The sequence below is a fragment of the Choloepus didactylus genome, chromosome 25 (genome assembly GCF_015220235.1).
Source record: "Choloepus didactylus isolate mChoDid1 chromosome 25, mChoDid1.pri, whole genome shotgun sequence".
Taxonomy (NCBI): Eukaryota; Metazoa; Chordata; class Mammalia; order Pilosa; family Megalonychidae; genus Choloepus; species Choloepus didactylus.
In genome coordinates this window covers 2,585,191-2,600,665 of record NC_051331.1, presented here as the reverse complement: position 1 = coordinate 2,600,665, position 15,475 = coordinate 2,585,191, and the positions used below count along the sequence as shown (strand labels likewise).

General features: G+C 54.4%; 1 protein-coding gene across 1 annotated transcript; it reads right to left on the bottom strand.

Moving 5' to 3' along the window:
* Window positions 1-462: 462 nt before the first annotated feature.
* On the bottom strand, window positions 463-15,451 carry SLC35E1 (solute carrier family 35 member E1). The gene is given in 8 exon segments (XM_037818362.1): window positions 463-2,786; window positions 2,871-3,116; window positions 11,818-11,943; window positions 12,947-13,084; window positions 14,867-14,937; window positions 15,029-15,197; window positions 15,199-15,414; window positions 15,416-15,451. Coding segments are annotated over 8 exon segments (1,212 nt in total). The 3' UTR covers window positions 463-2,576.
* Between the last annotated feature and the right edge of the window lie 24 nt (window positions 15,452-15,475).

The following is a 15,475-nucleotide window of genomic DNA, read 5'->3' as shown; positions in this document are numbered from 1 at the left end:
AAAAAAAATCTAACAATTTTCCGGTCCTCTGCTAACATTCTGTGCCCTTAAGAAGTCTGGGCCGGGTTTCGATTGGGAAACGGCCCCGTGGGTGATGTGCGCCAAACACGCAGCCGCGTTCAGAAGCTCCACGTGCTTCCTTGCCCAACACGTTTGCCTTGTTTCCCTGGTGGGTGGGGTCTGGTTTTCTCTGTGATAAATGACTGGAAACGGGGTGCTTTAAAAACCTACAGTCCCGCAACTGTCCGAGAAGCCGCTCGGGCCTCCTCAGCCCCGTCCGGGATACACAAACCATCCCTGCCCGAACCCCAGCAGCAGGGGCCAGGGGGCACACCCCATCTTCCAGAGGTCAAGGTCACCTCTGAACCTCTGAGTCTCAAAAACGTGTCTTTAGTCTTTTGATCTGATGGTTTGTTCCAATCAGATAATCTCGTTCACTCAGGCGTACGCACTTGCTCCGAATTTATGTACAGAATTAAATATCTCGTTTATTGATTTGCAAATCATAATAAAAACCAGTCGTTCCCCCCTCACCAGCAGAACTCGCATTAGAAAAGAAAACGGGCTAAGACAAACTTCCACAACCTCCAGCGATTTCATTCAACCTGAACAGAGGCGTCATTCATTTTGGAGTTCAATTACAACGTTTGAGCGATCAGTTTCTCCAGCTTTAAAGACAACTAGTCAATGGATCTGTGCAGGGCAAAACGATCCGCGTTAGTTGGGATTTGCTGGGGTGAAAAACCGAGCCACAGCCTCTGCAGTCTCTGCTGAAGATGCCCGGAAAGGGTGTCCTGCAAATAACACCGTCCAGGAACCCGCAGCCCGTCTCACTCAGCAATCACCTCAAAACTCGGGCCTCAGGGTTTCCAGGGAGCGAAGGATGACCGGACAGACTGAGGGACTCTCCCGAGACCGCTGGTATGTGCTCGGGGGCAAGCAGCCAGATCCCCAGCCCCTTCCGGAGCAGTCCACTCAGACGCCGAGGAAACCCAACCGTTTAGATGTACGATCCCAATGGCCAGAAAGTGGGGGCACGCGGGAGCCGTGTCCCTTCCTCTCCGAATAGGGGAACGTCTCAGTCGCCAGGGACGGAGCAAGTCCCCGTCACAGCCCATGAGCACCAGCACTCGCGAGGCCGAGGGCAGCGGGGAAGAAAGGACGCAGCCATCGCCCAGGACCCCAGAAGCCACGCCGGCGGCCCCCCCCAGCAAGGGCATGGTCATCTCCCGGTGACAGCAAACCCTAGCCTGTCCCCCAGCACCCAGGAGTTACCCATCAGGGCCACGTCACTTTCTGCACGATGGGTTTCTGCCAAAACCCAAACCTCCTCTCAGCCGAAGAATCTGAAGTGGGAAACTGAATGGCGGCCTGCGGTCAACCCTTTCCCCTCAGCCAGGACATGATTCCACAAACGTAATGCCAATAACACAGAAGCCAATCCCCGTCATCACGACGCCATGGCCTGGTCCCCGATACACAAACGTGGAGATAAACTTGATTTGTTTCCGTCTTCAACGACTGTTACTGGAGAGGAGTCGCAAGACGTTTCACAGCTCCCCACCGAGGCTCCAAGATGCAGCAGGCACCTCCGAGAGGAACCCGGCTGGTTGTCAGACATTTAAAAGCAAAAGCGTTTTCCATCTGCCAGCCGGCCCCAAGGGGACCCCTCACGGGCACCAGGACACAAAAACGCCAAGTACAAAATATTCCCTGGAAAAATGCCTCGCAAAGTCAACTCAGCCCCCTGAAACCTCCCAGTGCATCATCGCAGGAGTGCAGACTCACCGCAAGGGGGGACAAGTCCTGGAGAAATCGAGCTCGAACCCCGGCTGTGATTTCCCAACAATCCTTCCCTAGGCCCCGGGATGTGCTCCCCCGACCCCTTGGCCCCAGCAGTTGCTTCCTTATTTCCCCGAAGGAGCGTCCCACCTACTCCTGGCAGGGAAGACGGGCCAGGGGCAGAGCTGGGCAAACGCTGCCTCCAAATCACATCTCGAAGAATCAGACTTCCGGAATGAAGGCTGAGCGCGTTGAATGCTGGCTGTTCAGATGACCAGGGACGCTGGGTCCCAGCTTGTGGCCGGAGGTGCTTTTAATAACCCCCCCTAGGGTCCCTCCACCCCGCGCCTGGGTCCGTCCCAGAGATCGCGGGCAGTGGGAGTTAACGCAGCGATCGTGGCAAGCCGAGCGTCCCCTCCTGGCCACACAGGAGGCCCCTTGGCCCCGGGGTCCACATCCGTAGATTCCGCCTTGGCCGGGGTCCTGGCTATTCCTGGGAAAGCTCAACCGGAGCTCACTGGGGACCGTTCCATGTGAAAAGGCGAACCTTGGCCGAGCTTTCCCCAGCGCCAGGAGTAAGGAGCATCTGTAAAGCACGGGTCTGTCACGGCCATCCCCACCAAGGGCAAGGCCTCCCACGGCCCCAGGAAGTGCACACGGCCAGGACGCTGGGGACACGTGGCGCTCCGCCCAGTCCCTCCAGCCGGGTTTGGTGTTCACCAGCGGTCAGTGTTTCTGCTGCTGCCAGGGGGGTCAGGGAAGGCGTCACGGGGGTCCCGCCAGGGCTCGGGGCTCTACACGTCGTATCGGTTCAAAGCGTAGGCGCTGGGGTAGCCCTGGCGGCTGTACTGGAAGTGGTCGGCCAGGTAGGCCCCGTGCTGGGGGAAGAGGACGCCGTTCTGCGGCTTCTCCGGCACGTTCCGGGGATACACCTTCCCGCTCACGTCCCCCGCTGTCACCGGGAGCAGGTGCTTCTTGGCCTGCTGGTTGGCGTCGTACTTGGTCTGTGCGGGGAAGGAGGGAGGTGAGCACCCGGCCTGCATCCCCGGTTCCCGGACCCCCAGCCCCGGCCCACCCCCGCGGCTCACCTTGTTGTACAGGAAGACGCCCAGGATGGCTGTCAGCATGCCCAAGACATTGGTGCCTGTGACGGGGTTGCGCAGCGTGAGCAGCGACACGGCAATGACCAGGATGCGCTTGGTGGCGTTGGCGACCGAGTAGCTCAGCGGGCTGATGAGGTTGAGGATGCTGAAGGCGATGACGTTCTGCGCGAAGTTGCAGAAGCCGCTGACGGCCAGCAGCAGCAGCGTCCAGGGCCACTGGGAGATGGAGGTCTGCAGGCACGGGGAGGCGAGAGCACGGCTCAGGGGATGGCGGGGAGCAGCCCCGTCCCCCCATCAGGAGGGAGGGTGGCCCGTGGTGGTCTCCAGGCTCGGCCGCTGACCCTCAGCCCTGAGCTCCTGCCTGGGATGGGGCCCTGGGTGGACTCGGTTTCTCCATTGACGCCACGAGGGAGGCCGGTCCCTGCTCAGGGCCCATCGCGGGGGCCGGGAGGACCGCAGTGTCCTGAAACGACCCCGAGCAAACCGACGTAGGAGGGTGCGGCTGTCACCCGCGGTCCCGTCAGCCCCTCACCCTTGCCGGGGTGAGGCCACTCCCAGGGGCTCTCCGGTCAAGAAACCACAACCAGCAGGCACGTGGACCCCAAAAACCACCCCAAAGAGCCTGGGCCGGTGGCATGTCAGACAGACAGATAAGAACCAGGCTGTCACTCCCCCGGCCAGGCGGAGGGAAGACATGGAGCTGCTCAAGGGCCTCCATCCCCCACAGTCACCCCTTGGAACCAGCCCCGAGGATAGAAGGACGCAGGGGCTGCTGCAGGTGGAGCCGCCAGGCCAGCACCAGCATGACCCAGGCCGGAGCACGGGGCCAAGGTCACCCCCTCAGTGGGGCCCACTCCGACTCGGGCCGGTTCCTGAGCTCACGGCCACAGGAGGACACGGCTGGCCCCGCAGGGCAGTGGCACCTGGTGGCCTTGCTGTGATCAGGGCTGGGGCCGGGCCCCCAGCTCCTCAGACAGAAAGGTCACTCGGGCCTTCTCCCAGGTGACCGAGGACACGGCTCAGGGGGCTGCCCAGGGGCTCCCCATCAGGACTTGAACCCCAAATCCAAGCCGGCTGTACCCACGCCCACACTCCCTGCAGCATCTTCCTCTCTCTCTCCCGCCACTCTCTCTTTCCATTTATCAATCTATATTTATTTACAATAAAGGAGTTCCAACCTCGAATACTTAAGAGACGACAAGCCTTAAGATGGCATCACCCTGCAACCCATTACTGGTGACCGCATCACACGGCAAAACTGCGGAGGAAAAGAGGGTGGAAGGGAAGGAGACGGAGGCAGGGAAGAGGAGGAAAAAGGAGGTAAGCTGATCAACTGGAATTCTTTTTTTTAATTTTTGGAAATAAAGAAGTCCCCGCAAGCCAGCTCATTACTGCAGATTATTTCCCAAATGTGGACAAAACAGAAGCAAAACGGCAAATCCCTTAAGAGCCTGCAGACGTGCGACCTTTGAAAGCTCCGCTGATCTGTTTTCACTCTCCCTCCCCGGGAGAGCCCTGGAACCCGGGACAGGAAAGAAACCCGGCAGATCCACCTTTTGGAAACGATGACGCACGACGCAAGCGACTGTCCCCTCCTTGGGGACAACGCAAGCGACTGTCCCCTCCTCGGGGGGTGCAGCTCCGGGAGATTTAGTGTATGCCCACCTTCCCAAGGACCCCCTCCCGCGGTCCCTGGCGACCACCAATCTGTTCCCGGCCCCGATGGGTTTGCCTTCTGGAGACTGTTGTATAAGCAGAACCACAGGGCACGGAGCCTTGTGAGCAGGTGCCTCTCCCGCCGTGGAAGGCCTCTGAGCTTCACCCACGTGGCTGCGAGTCGCAGTTGTCTGGACTTGTAATCGCAGAATGACATCCCACTGCGAGAACGTGCCTGAGCTGCTTTATGACTCGCTGCTGGAGGTCACGGGCATTGCTTCCCCTTCTGAGGAAGAGCTGGCCGAAAAGATTCGGGCCCAAGCTCTGGGGGAACCTTCTCCTGGGGCTGCACCCAGGTCCACGGCGGCTCAGCCACCAGGGGATTGCGTGTCCCACGTCGTAACAAACCACCACGCGGTCTTCCCGAGCAGCCGGGCCACCCTGCGCCCGCTCCACTGGCCCGTGAGGTTTCCAGTTCCTGGACATCCCAAACTGACTTGGTCGCATCCCTGTTTCGCTTTAGCGGTGCCAGGAAGCAGGATGGGGTACCTCGGCCCAGCTTTTGTCAGCACCTCCCTGGTGATGGTGACGGGTTCCATGCACTGGCTCACCTGCCATCTGCATTTTCTCCGTGGAGAAGTGGCTGTCCAAGCCTTTTGCTGTCCACTCCCCTTTATTTTTTGGTTCTCAAATGACCCCTGGTTGAACTGATTTCCTCTGTGCTTCGTAAACTAGCTGGGGGTGCCACTGGGCCACTGCTGAGGTCATCCATGATGTCACCATCATGGCAGCCCACAGACTGGCAGCCCCCAGAACCTCTTTAACGGTTCCAGAGAGTTCTCTGTCCGGAAGTGCTGACGATCTCATCAAAGGCGGGCTTTCCCCCGGGCTCAATGACTTTCTGCTTCGCTCTGTCTCTGGGTGGTTCATGGGGGGCTCGGGTGACTGGGGGAGGCTGAGGCATTCCGAAGGGTCAGTTTCACTGTAACCCTGAGACCCTTCAAATGCCAGTCGCCTTGGCAATGTCATCACCAGCCTTTTTCAGAGACGGACCCAGGGGGCCAGGACGGACGTGCCCCGACTTCCCCATCAAGTGCACCTCGGGCCCCCAACTCGCATCGTGTTTGAGGTTCAACTTGGGGGGCCACAGCGGAGGTGGCAGTTACTGGGTGAACCCGGATGCGCAGCACCCCAAAAAGCTGCAAGTATTACTTCCACGAAGCAGGAGATTAGCAGTGGACCCATCTGCCAAACGTCCTCGGTCACAATGAACTAGTTACCCTTCTAGAGCTAGTTTGTTAAGTGCTCACCTTGAGCGGATGCTGAATTTTGTCAAATGCTTTTTTCCGGATCAACCGATATGATCCTGTGATTTTTGTTCATTAGACTCCAATTATGGTAGATTACACTGACTGATTTTCAAATAGCGACCCAGCCTTGCATTCTTGTCTTAAATACTACTTGGTTGTAGTGTCTTATCTTTTATATATCATTGCTTTCTATTTGCTAAGTTTTTAGTGACGGCTTCCGCCTCTGTGTTCATGAGGATGTTGGTCCGTAGTTTTCTTTTCTCATCCTGCTGTCTGGTTTTGTTACCATGGCCAGGCAGGTCTCACAAAAATGACCCAAAGTGTCCCCCCTCTTCTGTTTCCGGGAACAGGTTGTAGAGAATTGGTGTTTTACCTTTAAATGCTGAGTCAAATTCACCAGTGAAACCATCTAGACCTAGTGATATCTTTTCCAGAAGATTTTTGACTAATAATATGATTTCTTTAATAGTTTTAGGACTATTCAGATTATCTATTTCATCTTGGGTGTGTTTCAGTAGGTTGTGGTTTTTGAGGAATCACTTTGTTGTTGAATTTATGTGCACAGAACACTCAGTAATATTCTCTCGTTATCCTTTCACTGCCTGTGGGGTCTGTAGCAATATCTCCTTTCATCCTGATACTGGCAGCAACTTTCTGTGTTGTTGTCAGCGTTGATTCAGTTGAAAATATTTTCTAATTCCCCTTGGGAATTCTTCTTCAACCTACAGATTATTTTAGACTGTGTTATTTAATTTCCAACTGTTTGGAGATTTTCTGAGTATCTTTTTGTTATTGATTTCTAGTACCATTGCGGTCAGAAAATTTACTTTGTTGATTTAAATCCTTTTAAATTTGTTTTTTTTTTTTAATGACCCAGGATATGGTCTATTTTGGTGACTGTCCCATATGCTCTTGAAAAGAATATGTATTATGCTGTTGTTGGGTGGACTTGGTTGAATTAAATTAAATTAAATCCCATTGGTTGATGGTGTTCAGTCCTTCCATATCCTTGCTGATTTTCTGCAGTCTATTGACTTGAGTGTCTATATTTGTTATATATAGAACTCAGGATTGATGCTTCTTTGGTTTCAGCATTTCAAAAACATTGCTCTGCTTCTTGGTTTTCATGGCTTTGGATGAGAAATCTACAGTTATTCGAACTGCTATTGACTTACAAGTAACATCTCATCTTTCTCTAGCTGCTTTCGAGATGTTTTCTCATCGCCGGTTTTCATCAGTTTGATTATGAAGTGTCTGGATATGGATTTCTTTGGGTCTATCTTGTTTGGAGCTTTCTGAGTTTCTTAAATCTGTAACTGTATGTCTTTTGACAAATTTGGAAAGATTTTAGTCATTATTTCTTCATAATTTTTCTTTTTTTAGCACTGCATTCTTTCTCCTCCAATTACCCAGATGTTGGACTGGGTGGCATTATCCCTGGGCTCTGTTCATACTATTTTAAGCTTTTTACTCTCTGATGTTCAAATCAGATAATTTCTGTTGATCTATCTTTATGCTATCAACTCTTTTCCTGCCATCTCCATTCTGCTATTGAATCCATTCAATGAGTTTCTTTTTTAAGCTACTGTATTTTTTCATTCCTAAATGTCCACCTGGCTCTTCTCTGTATCTTCTATTTCTTTGCCAAGACTTTCTGTCTTTCCACTGTTTTAAAGAGTGTTCACCCTTACTTGGTGATGCATGGTTATAAAAGCCATTTTTAAAGTCTTGGTCTGACAATTCCAAACATCGTGTCATCTCAGTGCTGGCATCTGTTGACGGTCTCTTCCCATAGCGGCTGCAATTCTCCTGACTCTTCACGTGCCAAGATACATGGCATGTGGATACGTGGAATATTACAAGTGTCTTGGTCTTAATGGAATCCTCAGAAGGACACTGATGTTTTGTTTGAGCAGGCAATTGACCTGGCTGGGTTCAGGCTACAAGTTCAGACTGGCATTCTTGGCTGCAGTTCCAAAATAGGGTCTCCTCCTGTTCTGGTTTGCTAATGCTGCCGTTATGCAAAATATCAGAAATGGATTGGCTTTTATAAAGGGGATTTATTTGGTTACAAAGTTACAGTCTTAAGGCCGTAAAGTGTCCAAGGTAAGGTGCTAAAAATATAGTACCTTCACTGGAGGATGGCTGATGGGTCCAAAAACCTTTGTTAGCTGGAAAGGCACATGGCTGGTGTCTGCTTGCTCCCAGGTTGTGTTGCAGCTCTTTTCTCAGCTCCTGTGCATTCTTCAAAATGTTGCTCCTGGGGCATTTGTCCTCTTTTAGCTTCTCTGGAGCAAAAATCTGCTTTCAAAGGCTGTCTCCAAAATGTCTCTGCAAGCTGCAGCGAGCTCCTTCTGTCTGAGCTCTTATATAGTACCCTAGTAAATTAATCAAGACCCACGCTGAATGGACGGGGCCACACCTCCATGGAAATAATCTAATCAGAGCTATCAACTACCGTTGGGTGGGTCATATCTCCATGGAAACAACCTAATCCAAAGGTTCCAACATAATCAACACTAATACGACTGACCCCACAAAACTGCATCAAAGAATATGGCTTTTGGTGGGACATAATACATTCAAACGAGCACACCTTCCAAAGCCTTTGCTTGGCGTTTGCATCTGTTTTGTGGATGCATTACCCAGCAGTCAGTCTTGGCCCTGGGGAGCAGTTTATCATGCAGTTCAGTCTTCAAAGTCTCTGGTATGCTGTTTCCAGTCACACCCTCACTTTCACACCTCAGGGGCAAGCCTGGAATCTCATTAACAACTTTATAGGGTTACTCTGCCCGAGAGCCTCCCTCCCTGCAGTACCTTTCCCTTTCTGAGGGCTCAAATCCACCAGTCAGAAAGCTTAGGTCCAATTTACTCCACTCAGCTGTGCATTCACCGCAACTGCACCCCCAACTGGGGCTCAGCACTGCAAGGATAACAAGAGGGGAAAAAAGCAATGGGGGCTAATCCCACCCTCCAAGGGCCAAGGAAGATTCCCCTCCCTCAGACTTGCAGGCGCCTGTGGGATCACCGGCTCTGCCACCACCACCATGGGACTATCTGGCAGGAGAGTGAAGAAAAAAGAGAACAAGAAAAACAGGGACTTCTCTACGCTGAGTGACAGCAATACCCTTTCCCGCTCCCCAAGCCGTAAGTTGAGGGTTTCTCTCTGATCCCACCTAATCCTCACTTCAGCATGGCGGGCTGCCTCGAGTCCAGGCTGGAGATGCAGGGGGGAGAAAAGTGGGAAACCCATCACCGTGGGAAAGTCATCACTGTGGGAAAGTCATCGCCGAGGGAAAGTCATCACTGTGGGAAAGTCATCGCCGTGGGAAAGTCATCACTGTGGGAAACCCATCACCGTGGGAAAGTCATTGCTGTGGGAAAGTCATCGCCGTGGGAAAGTCATCACTGTGGGAAACCCATCACCGTGGGAAAGTCATCGCTGTGGGAAAGTCATCGCCGTGGGAAACCCATCACCGTGGGAAAGTCATCGTTGTGGGAAAGTCATCACCGTGGGAAAGTCATCGCCGTGGGAAAGTCATCGCCATCTCAGTGGTACTCTGGAGTCTGGTCTTCCCCAATCTGCCCACTATCATTGACTTTTCAGTCAGTCCTCAAACAGTTGCCTCATGCATTCTGTCCTGGTTTTTAAAACCAGGCAACCCCCACCTAGCTTTATTCTGTCAACGAGCAGCTGGGCCGGGCATCCCCGGGAACCGCCTGCCCCAGCCTTCAATTTGGCACAGTGGTGGGCAGCAGACCTCAGCTACAGTCCTATCTGGCCCTGCTTCCTCATTTTAGGGGGCGCTGAACTGGGACGCTGAGGTAGCCACCCTGGGGTGGGTGTGCATGGGTGTTGGGAGAAGGGGACAGACAGTACCTACCCTTCACAGAGAGGAAGAGCCCAGCTGTGTGGGAACCCCACCTTCAGGCTGCACCCCTTACAGAATACTGTGTGCTCTGGGGCTGCGTCTGAAATGTATGAGGCCCCCATCAAGTACAGATGAGGGGCCTCGGCTAAAAAGAGGTCCCTGAAAGTATCATGTAAAAGGTGATCACTAGAGGAAAACTAAGAAATGTCCTGAATGCAAGAAAAAGAAGAGACCAGAGCCAAAGCCTGTATATCCAGTAAGCACACGTGGCAGCGAGCTGCAGCCTAGAACAGTGTAGCGGACTGACGTCAGACCGACCAGCTACATTATGCAGCCAATGAAAAGCACAACAGGGGCTTTCCGCATCAATTCATGTTATTAAATGAAAAGAGCAGCCTACAGAGTAGTAGAGATAAAAAGTTACTTTATGCATAAGAAGGAAAAAGGGTACGGATATACCACAAATCTGCTTGAGTTGCAAAAGGAGATGCTGGAAGGGGAAGCCAAAGACATGAAAATGGCGGCCCGTGGGAGAAGGAGACGGAAAGGGGGTGGAGGTGACAGGAACCGAAGCCAGGCTTCTTTGAATGGACGTTGTTACAGGGTTTGGGTTTGGACCAGTTGGGGGTTGGGATGGGAAGAAAAGCACTCCCTAAAAATGGACACCAAGCGGAAGTAAGTTAATCTGTCTCCAGAACAAGTGGGTGACATGGGCACACTGTGCAAACCATTTCTTCCCTGTGACCTTAGAACACAGAATTCTGATTGTACATCTTTACCAGAACATGATCTAAGGCAACTGGAGCCGAGACACTACCTTGAATTTCTAGCAGTGCTACTGGGATTCTCCCTGCAAAGCCATTATGTGTGTGTGTGTGCGTGCGTGTGTGTGTGAGTAGCTGTAGTAGGATAATGTAAGTCAATACTTAGCATAGAATAAATAAGTAAAGAATCCTGAGAGGAGCCAAGCGTAAGGAAAAAAAGGGACATAAATAAAATATGAAAGCACTCAAAATCCGCCAGCACTCAATTAGAAAGGGAACCAATTAGCCCAGATACTCCCCCACCAAAAAAAGGTAGTTCCTGGTTTTTCACTGCAAAAGTCTAAGAGTACTGGCTGCCCAACGGCAGTAAGCACACACAGCACCCGGACGGTGTCTCTAAATAGCATCCCCCCTAAAAGCAACTGCGGTTCCTGAAGAGGAGGATGCATGTTAAGTCTGGGATGGGAGAAGCATGAGCTACAAAAACCAATAGCACAGAGAGTGATGGCCGCAACTGACAAACACGTTCACAGTGAGGCCGAATAAACACATACTAAATAAACACACACACACACACACAAAGAGAAAAGTAAATTCCCTTGATGCACCGACAACTCCCTACTCTGAAAACTGGTTATTAAAAAGAAGAGTTCAGCCTTAAACTGTGCCTGTCGTACCGCATTTCAAAATAACAAATTGGTCCTGATTGACCCTGGAAAGTTCTTTGCAGTCAAAATATAGCCCATTGGGGTGGAAGGGGCGTTAGAGAACCGAGCCTGTGTCCTCATCCGGAAAACGAGATAATGTCACTCCTTGGATGGGTGGTGCTGAGGATGAAACCAGACAGGAAGTGTCGAGGAGCCCCCGGGAACACCAAGGCCCCCCATAAACAGTCACTCCCTGTCTCTAGGACCAACAGCCTAGAAGAACCGCTCCTGCCCCTGTTCTAGCTCTGGCCCCTGCGTGTGCTGGGAAGGTCTGCCTGGTGGGGCTTGCCGTGAGTAAATGGCAGCACGCACGGAGGTGAGGCCACTAAAGGACTCACTTGTGGCAAGCCCAGTTTTCAAAGGCTGAAGCGAGATCCGAACGAGATCTGTCAGGCCAGGACAGAGCAGAGCACAGCCGCAGCTGGAATCAGGCACTGACAAGGGTGTGAAAAGGAGCCAGCTTCCTCAACAGCGAGCCACGTCAGCCACAAGGGGCCGGGCGTGAAAGGGGCCGAAATCAGCACGAATCACCACGAATCAGCACGGAGCCGGAACCTCCCAACAAAGCATCGACCGCAGGACCTGTTGGGAGAGGCGCGAGCTCTTGGCACCAGATAACTCACCAGGTCACTGCTGACCAGGAAAGCCGAGAGGTCAACCAGGACCCACGTGGGGATCATGAAGAAGACGGCGTGGCAGCCCAGGATGTTCAGCAGCCGGAGATGGTGGATCCGCGAATCTCTCAAAACCTGGGAGGAGAAAACGTTTTCAAGGCTGCCCAAAACAGGAAAGGGAAGGAAGGGCTCCCGTTACTCAGGTCCCAGATGGAGTAAGTGGATGGGGGCCCCGACATCAGGCCTCGTCCCCCACAGCAGCAAGTGCACTTTTGATGATGTACACAGCACACGCCCCAAACAAGCTCAGTGTCTCACATACGAAGGACCCAGAAAGAAGAAAAACAGGAAGGCCTGACCCTGGTGGAGCCACAGTGAACCAGACGCTCTGAAACATCACTGGCCTAAGTATAAATTGGTTTAGTCTTTCCAGAATACAACCAGGGAAGGTCTACAGAGAGACACAAAACCCTTGTACCCCCTGACATAAGAACCAGAAGCCTAGTGTAAGGACCCCACCACATAAAACATTCTACCCAAGGCCGCACGAGACTGCGTTATTCATAATGAAAGTTGCCAGCTGGGGAAACCAACTGTATTAAAAAGGTGCAATTTTGACTGGAGTTGGGAGCAAAATCATTTATCAATACAGGAAAAGGCTTTTATGCTATCACAGTTAACAAAAGCCAAGACGTAAAACTACGTTTATAACATTCCAACTCTAAAAATCGCCCAGAAAGTCAAACTAACATCGACTACCGATAGTTATCTTTAGGGAGCAGTGCCGTGACCCTAATTCTGTTAATAAAACAGAAACCTCTTGGGCAGGGGAACAGGTCACGTTTGATTCTTCATCTCCAGCTTCCACTGCAGGGCCTGGTTCCCACAAAGTATTGGATATGATTTTGATTTTTCACCAAGCTTTTCCACACTTTTTCACATCGAGCCTGCACTGATCTTACGGTTGAAAAACATTAACTATTTAAAAACTGAAACGATAACCAGAAAACCCAAGGGAGTGCGGCAGGGATTTCTTTTCACCCCAATGCCGCAGAAATCTCCCCGTGACCACTTCTCCACATTCCATCAGCTCGCTGCCCCCACACCAGGGCCTGAGGCCCTGCCAGTGCCCGGGTACCTTCTTGGAGAAAATGTTCTGCAGCGAGAAACACAGGGTGGCAGCAAGCGCACTGACAAGCCCCCACATGTCGAAGGACAACTCGGTGACGGTGGCCAGGAGGACACCGCTGATGATGGGGATGAGGGACAGGTATACCTGTGGAAGGAAAGGGGGGTTAGACCCAGGCCACTGGCAACCCAGAGGCCAGGGCTCACGGGGTGGGACCCGCCGTGGCTGAGCTCTCCTCCGTTGCCTCCAGGATGCCCCCTGCTCCACCCTGGTGCCACTCTGGGCTGGGGAGAGGCCTGGCGTGTCACTGTGAGCGGCCCCACCCCCTGCACCCTCTCATTCTCCCCGCACCCGGAGGCCCAAACCAGGGCTGGCCCCAGCAGACGCATCCAGTGGCCCCGGACACACCAGCGTCCGAAATCCCGGGCCTCCAGGAGGCTTCCGAATGCCCAGAAGATTCCGGGCTCTGCCAATGTGGCCAGGACACTCCCGCCAGCCCCACCCAGCTCCGGTGGCCTCCGCCTTCCCCCTCATCCTTAGGTGTCAGCTCACAGGTGACATTTGCAAGCAGCTCCTGCCGCCTGTCCCCGTTGCCACCGCGCCACCTGATATCCCAACTGCTCACTGAAGAGTGAGCTTTGCAGGCAGACCCTGCATCCCTAGGGCCTGGAGCCGGCACGAAGGAGGTAAGTGCTGGCTGAAGGGAACACAGTGACAGAGGCCCATGGGGGACAAACAGACCCAGTCTCGACTTCAGGCTACTCTGATCGCCAGCCAGCTTGGCTCTCTCCTCCCAAGAACGATCGCAACCGTGGGGAGATTTTAGGAGGAAGAGGTGGGGAATCCCCCAGACACAGTGTAACAGGAAGGGGTGCAGAGCAAGGCTGACCCTCAGCTCCCCCACTTTGGCTGATGGCCTCAGACACACGACTCTTTTTTTCTTCCCTGGAAATCAAGAATGTGATCACGCTCTCCAGCCTTATCTGTCCTGGGTAGCGGGTGCACACAGGGTTATTTAAACTATTTATGGCCTCCCTATCGTGAGCCTCCCTCCCAGGCTGTGTCCCGGGCTGTCTGCACCCCGCAAAGCAGCAGCTGCCCTGCCCACGTCCACCCAAGCAGGGACAACGTCCTGTGCCATGGGGAAACCTGATACACACGACGTGATATCAAGTGCTGTAGCCACACACCTCCCGGGGTGGCCCCGACCCCGGGCAGACACGTCACCCACGCCTGACATCACGGCAGGGGGTGGGCCGGCTTTGCCACAACAAGGATAAGCTAAAACAGAAAACCTCAGCCACAGGTGGCCCAGTTTCTCCAAAGCTGAACCAGGGCACTGCTGCCTGGAGTTACTTAAAATACCCGACGGTAGAAAGCAGCCCGACAGCAAAGAGGTGCCGGGTCCTGCAGGAAAGAATACGGATTCCAGACAGGGTTCAGGAAACACCTTGGGGGCTTGGCATCTGGAAGCAGACCCGGGGCAGTGCCCAAAGCGTCTTCCGATGGGCTGCCCCGGGTACTGCGGGCTGTTTTCATTTCCATTCCCAGAGTGATCAGAGTTGCAGGCTGAGTTCCTAAGACTCCCAAATCCATCCGACGGCTTCTGAACCTCAAAAGCCCTTCCTTACCTGATCCCTGCCTGTCACAAGGAAGTGAAAACCGGCCGGGCAGCGCTCCGGGAGGAACGTGGCGCTCCGATGCGCTGGTCCTGCCAGGCCACGTTGCCACATGGGGCCACCCAGAAGCCACCCGCTCGCCACCAGCCACCCCCCGGGGAGGGGAGGCCCCGAGAGGCACGGTAGGGTCCCCAGCACCCCCGAGGACCACCCGAGGCACGCCCAGGCACCACGATTCCGGAACATCGGCTGCAATAGGGTGCCAGGGCGGGGCTGCGCCCTGACTTCCTCCCCGGCCCGCGCCCCTCACCTTGGTGCTCTGCTTCTCCTTCATGATGACGCGCGACAGCAGGACCACCCAGATGGGCATGGTGGCCTTGACTGCGGAAAGAGGCGCGCGACTGAGGGCGCGGCCCCCCCGCCGGGCGACCCCCCGGCCCCCGGCCCCGCGTGCCCCGGGCCCCGCACCCACCGGTGTGCGCGTAGGACACGGGCACCTTCCAGATGCTGACGTGCGCCGACACCGACGCGAAGTACTTGCCGAAGGCCAGCGGCAGCACGTAGCGCGGGTAGAAGCGCGGCGGCAGCAGCGGGCCGGGCGCGGGCTGCGGGCCCGGGGCCGACTCGGGCGGCGCGGGGGGGCACGCGCCAGGCGCGCAGCAGCGGCGGGAGCCCCGCGCACAGCGCCAGGATGTGGCACAGCGACACGGTCACCGGGAACGGGAAGGCGCTCAGGATCACCTTGTTGACCACGTTGCCGCCCGCGCTCAGCGCGTACCACAGCAGGCACAGCGCCGCCACCCGCGCGCCCTCGCGCGCCCCGCCGGGCCCCGCGCCGCCCGCGCCCCCCGCACCGCCCCGCGCCGCCCGCCGCGCCCACCGCCGCCGCCGCCATGCTGCTCCGCGCGCCCCGTTCCCG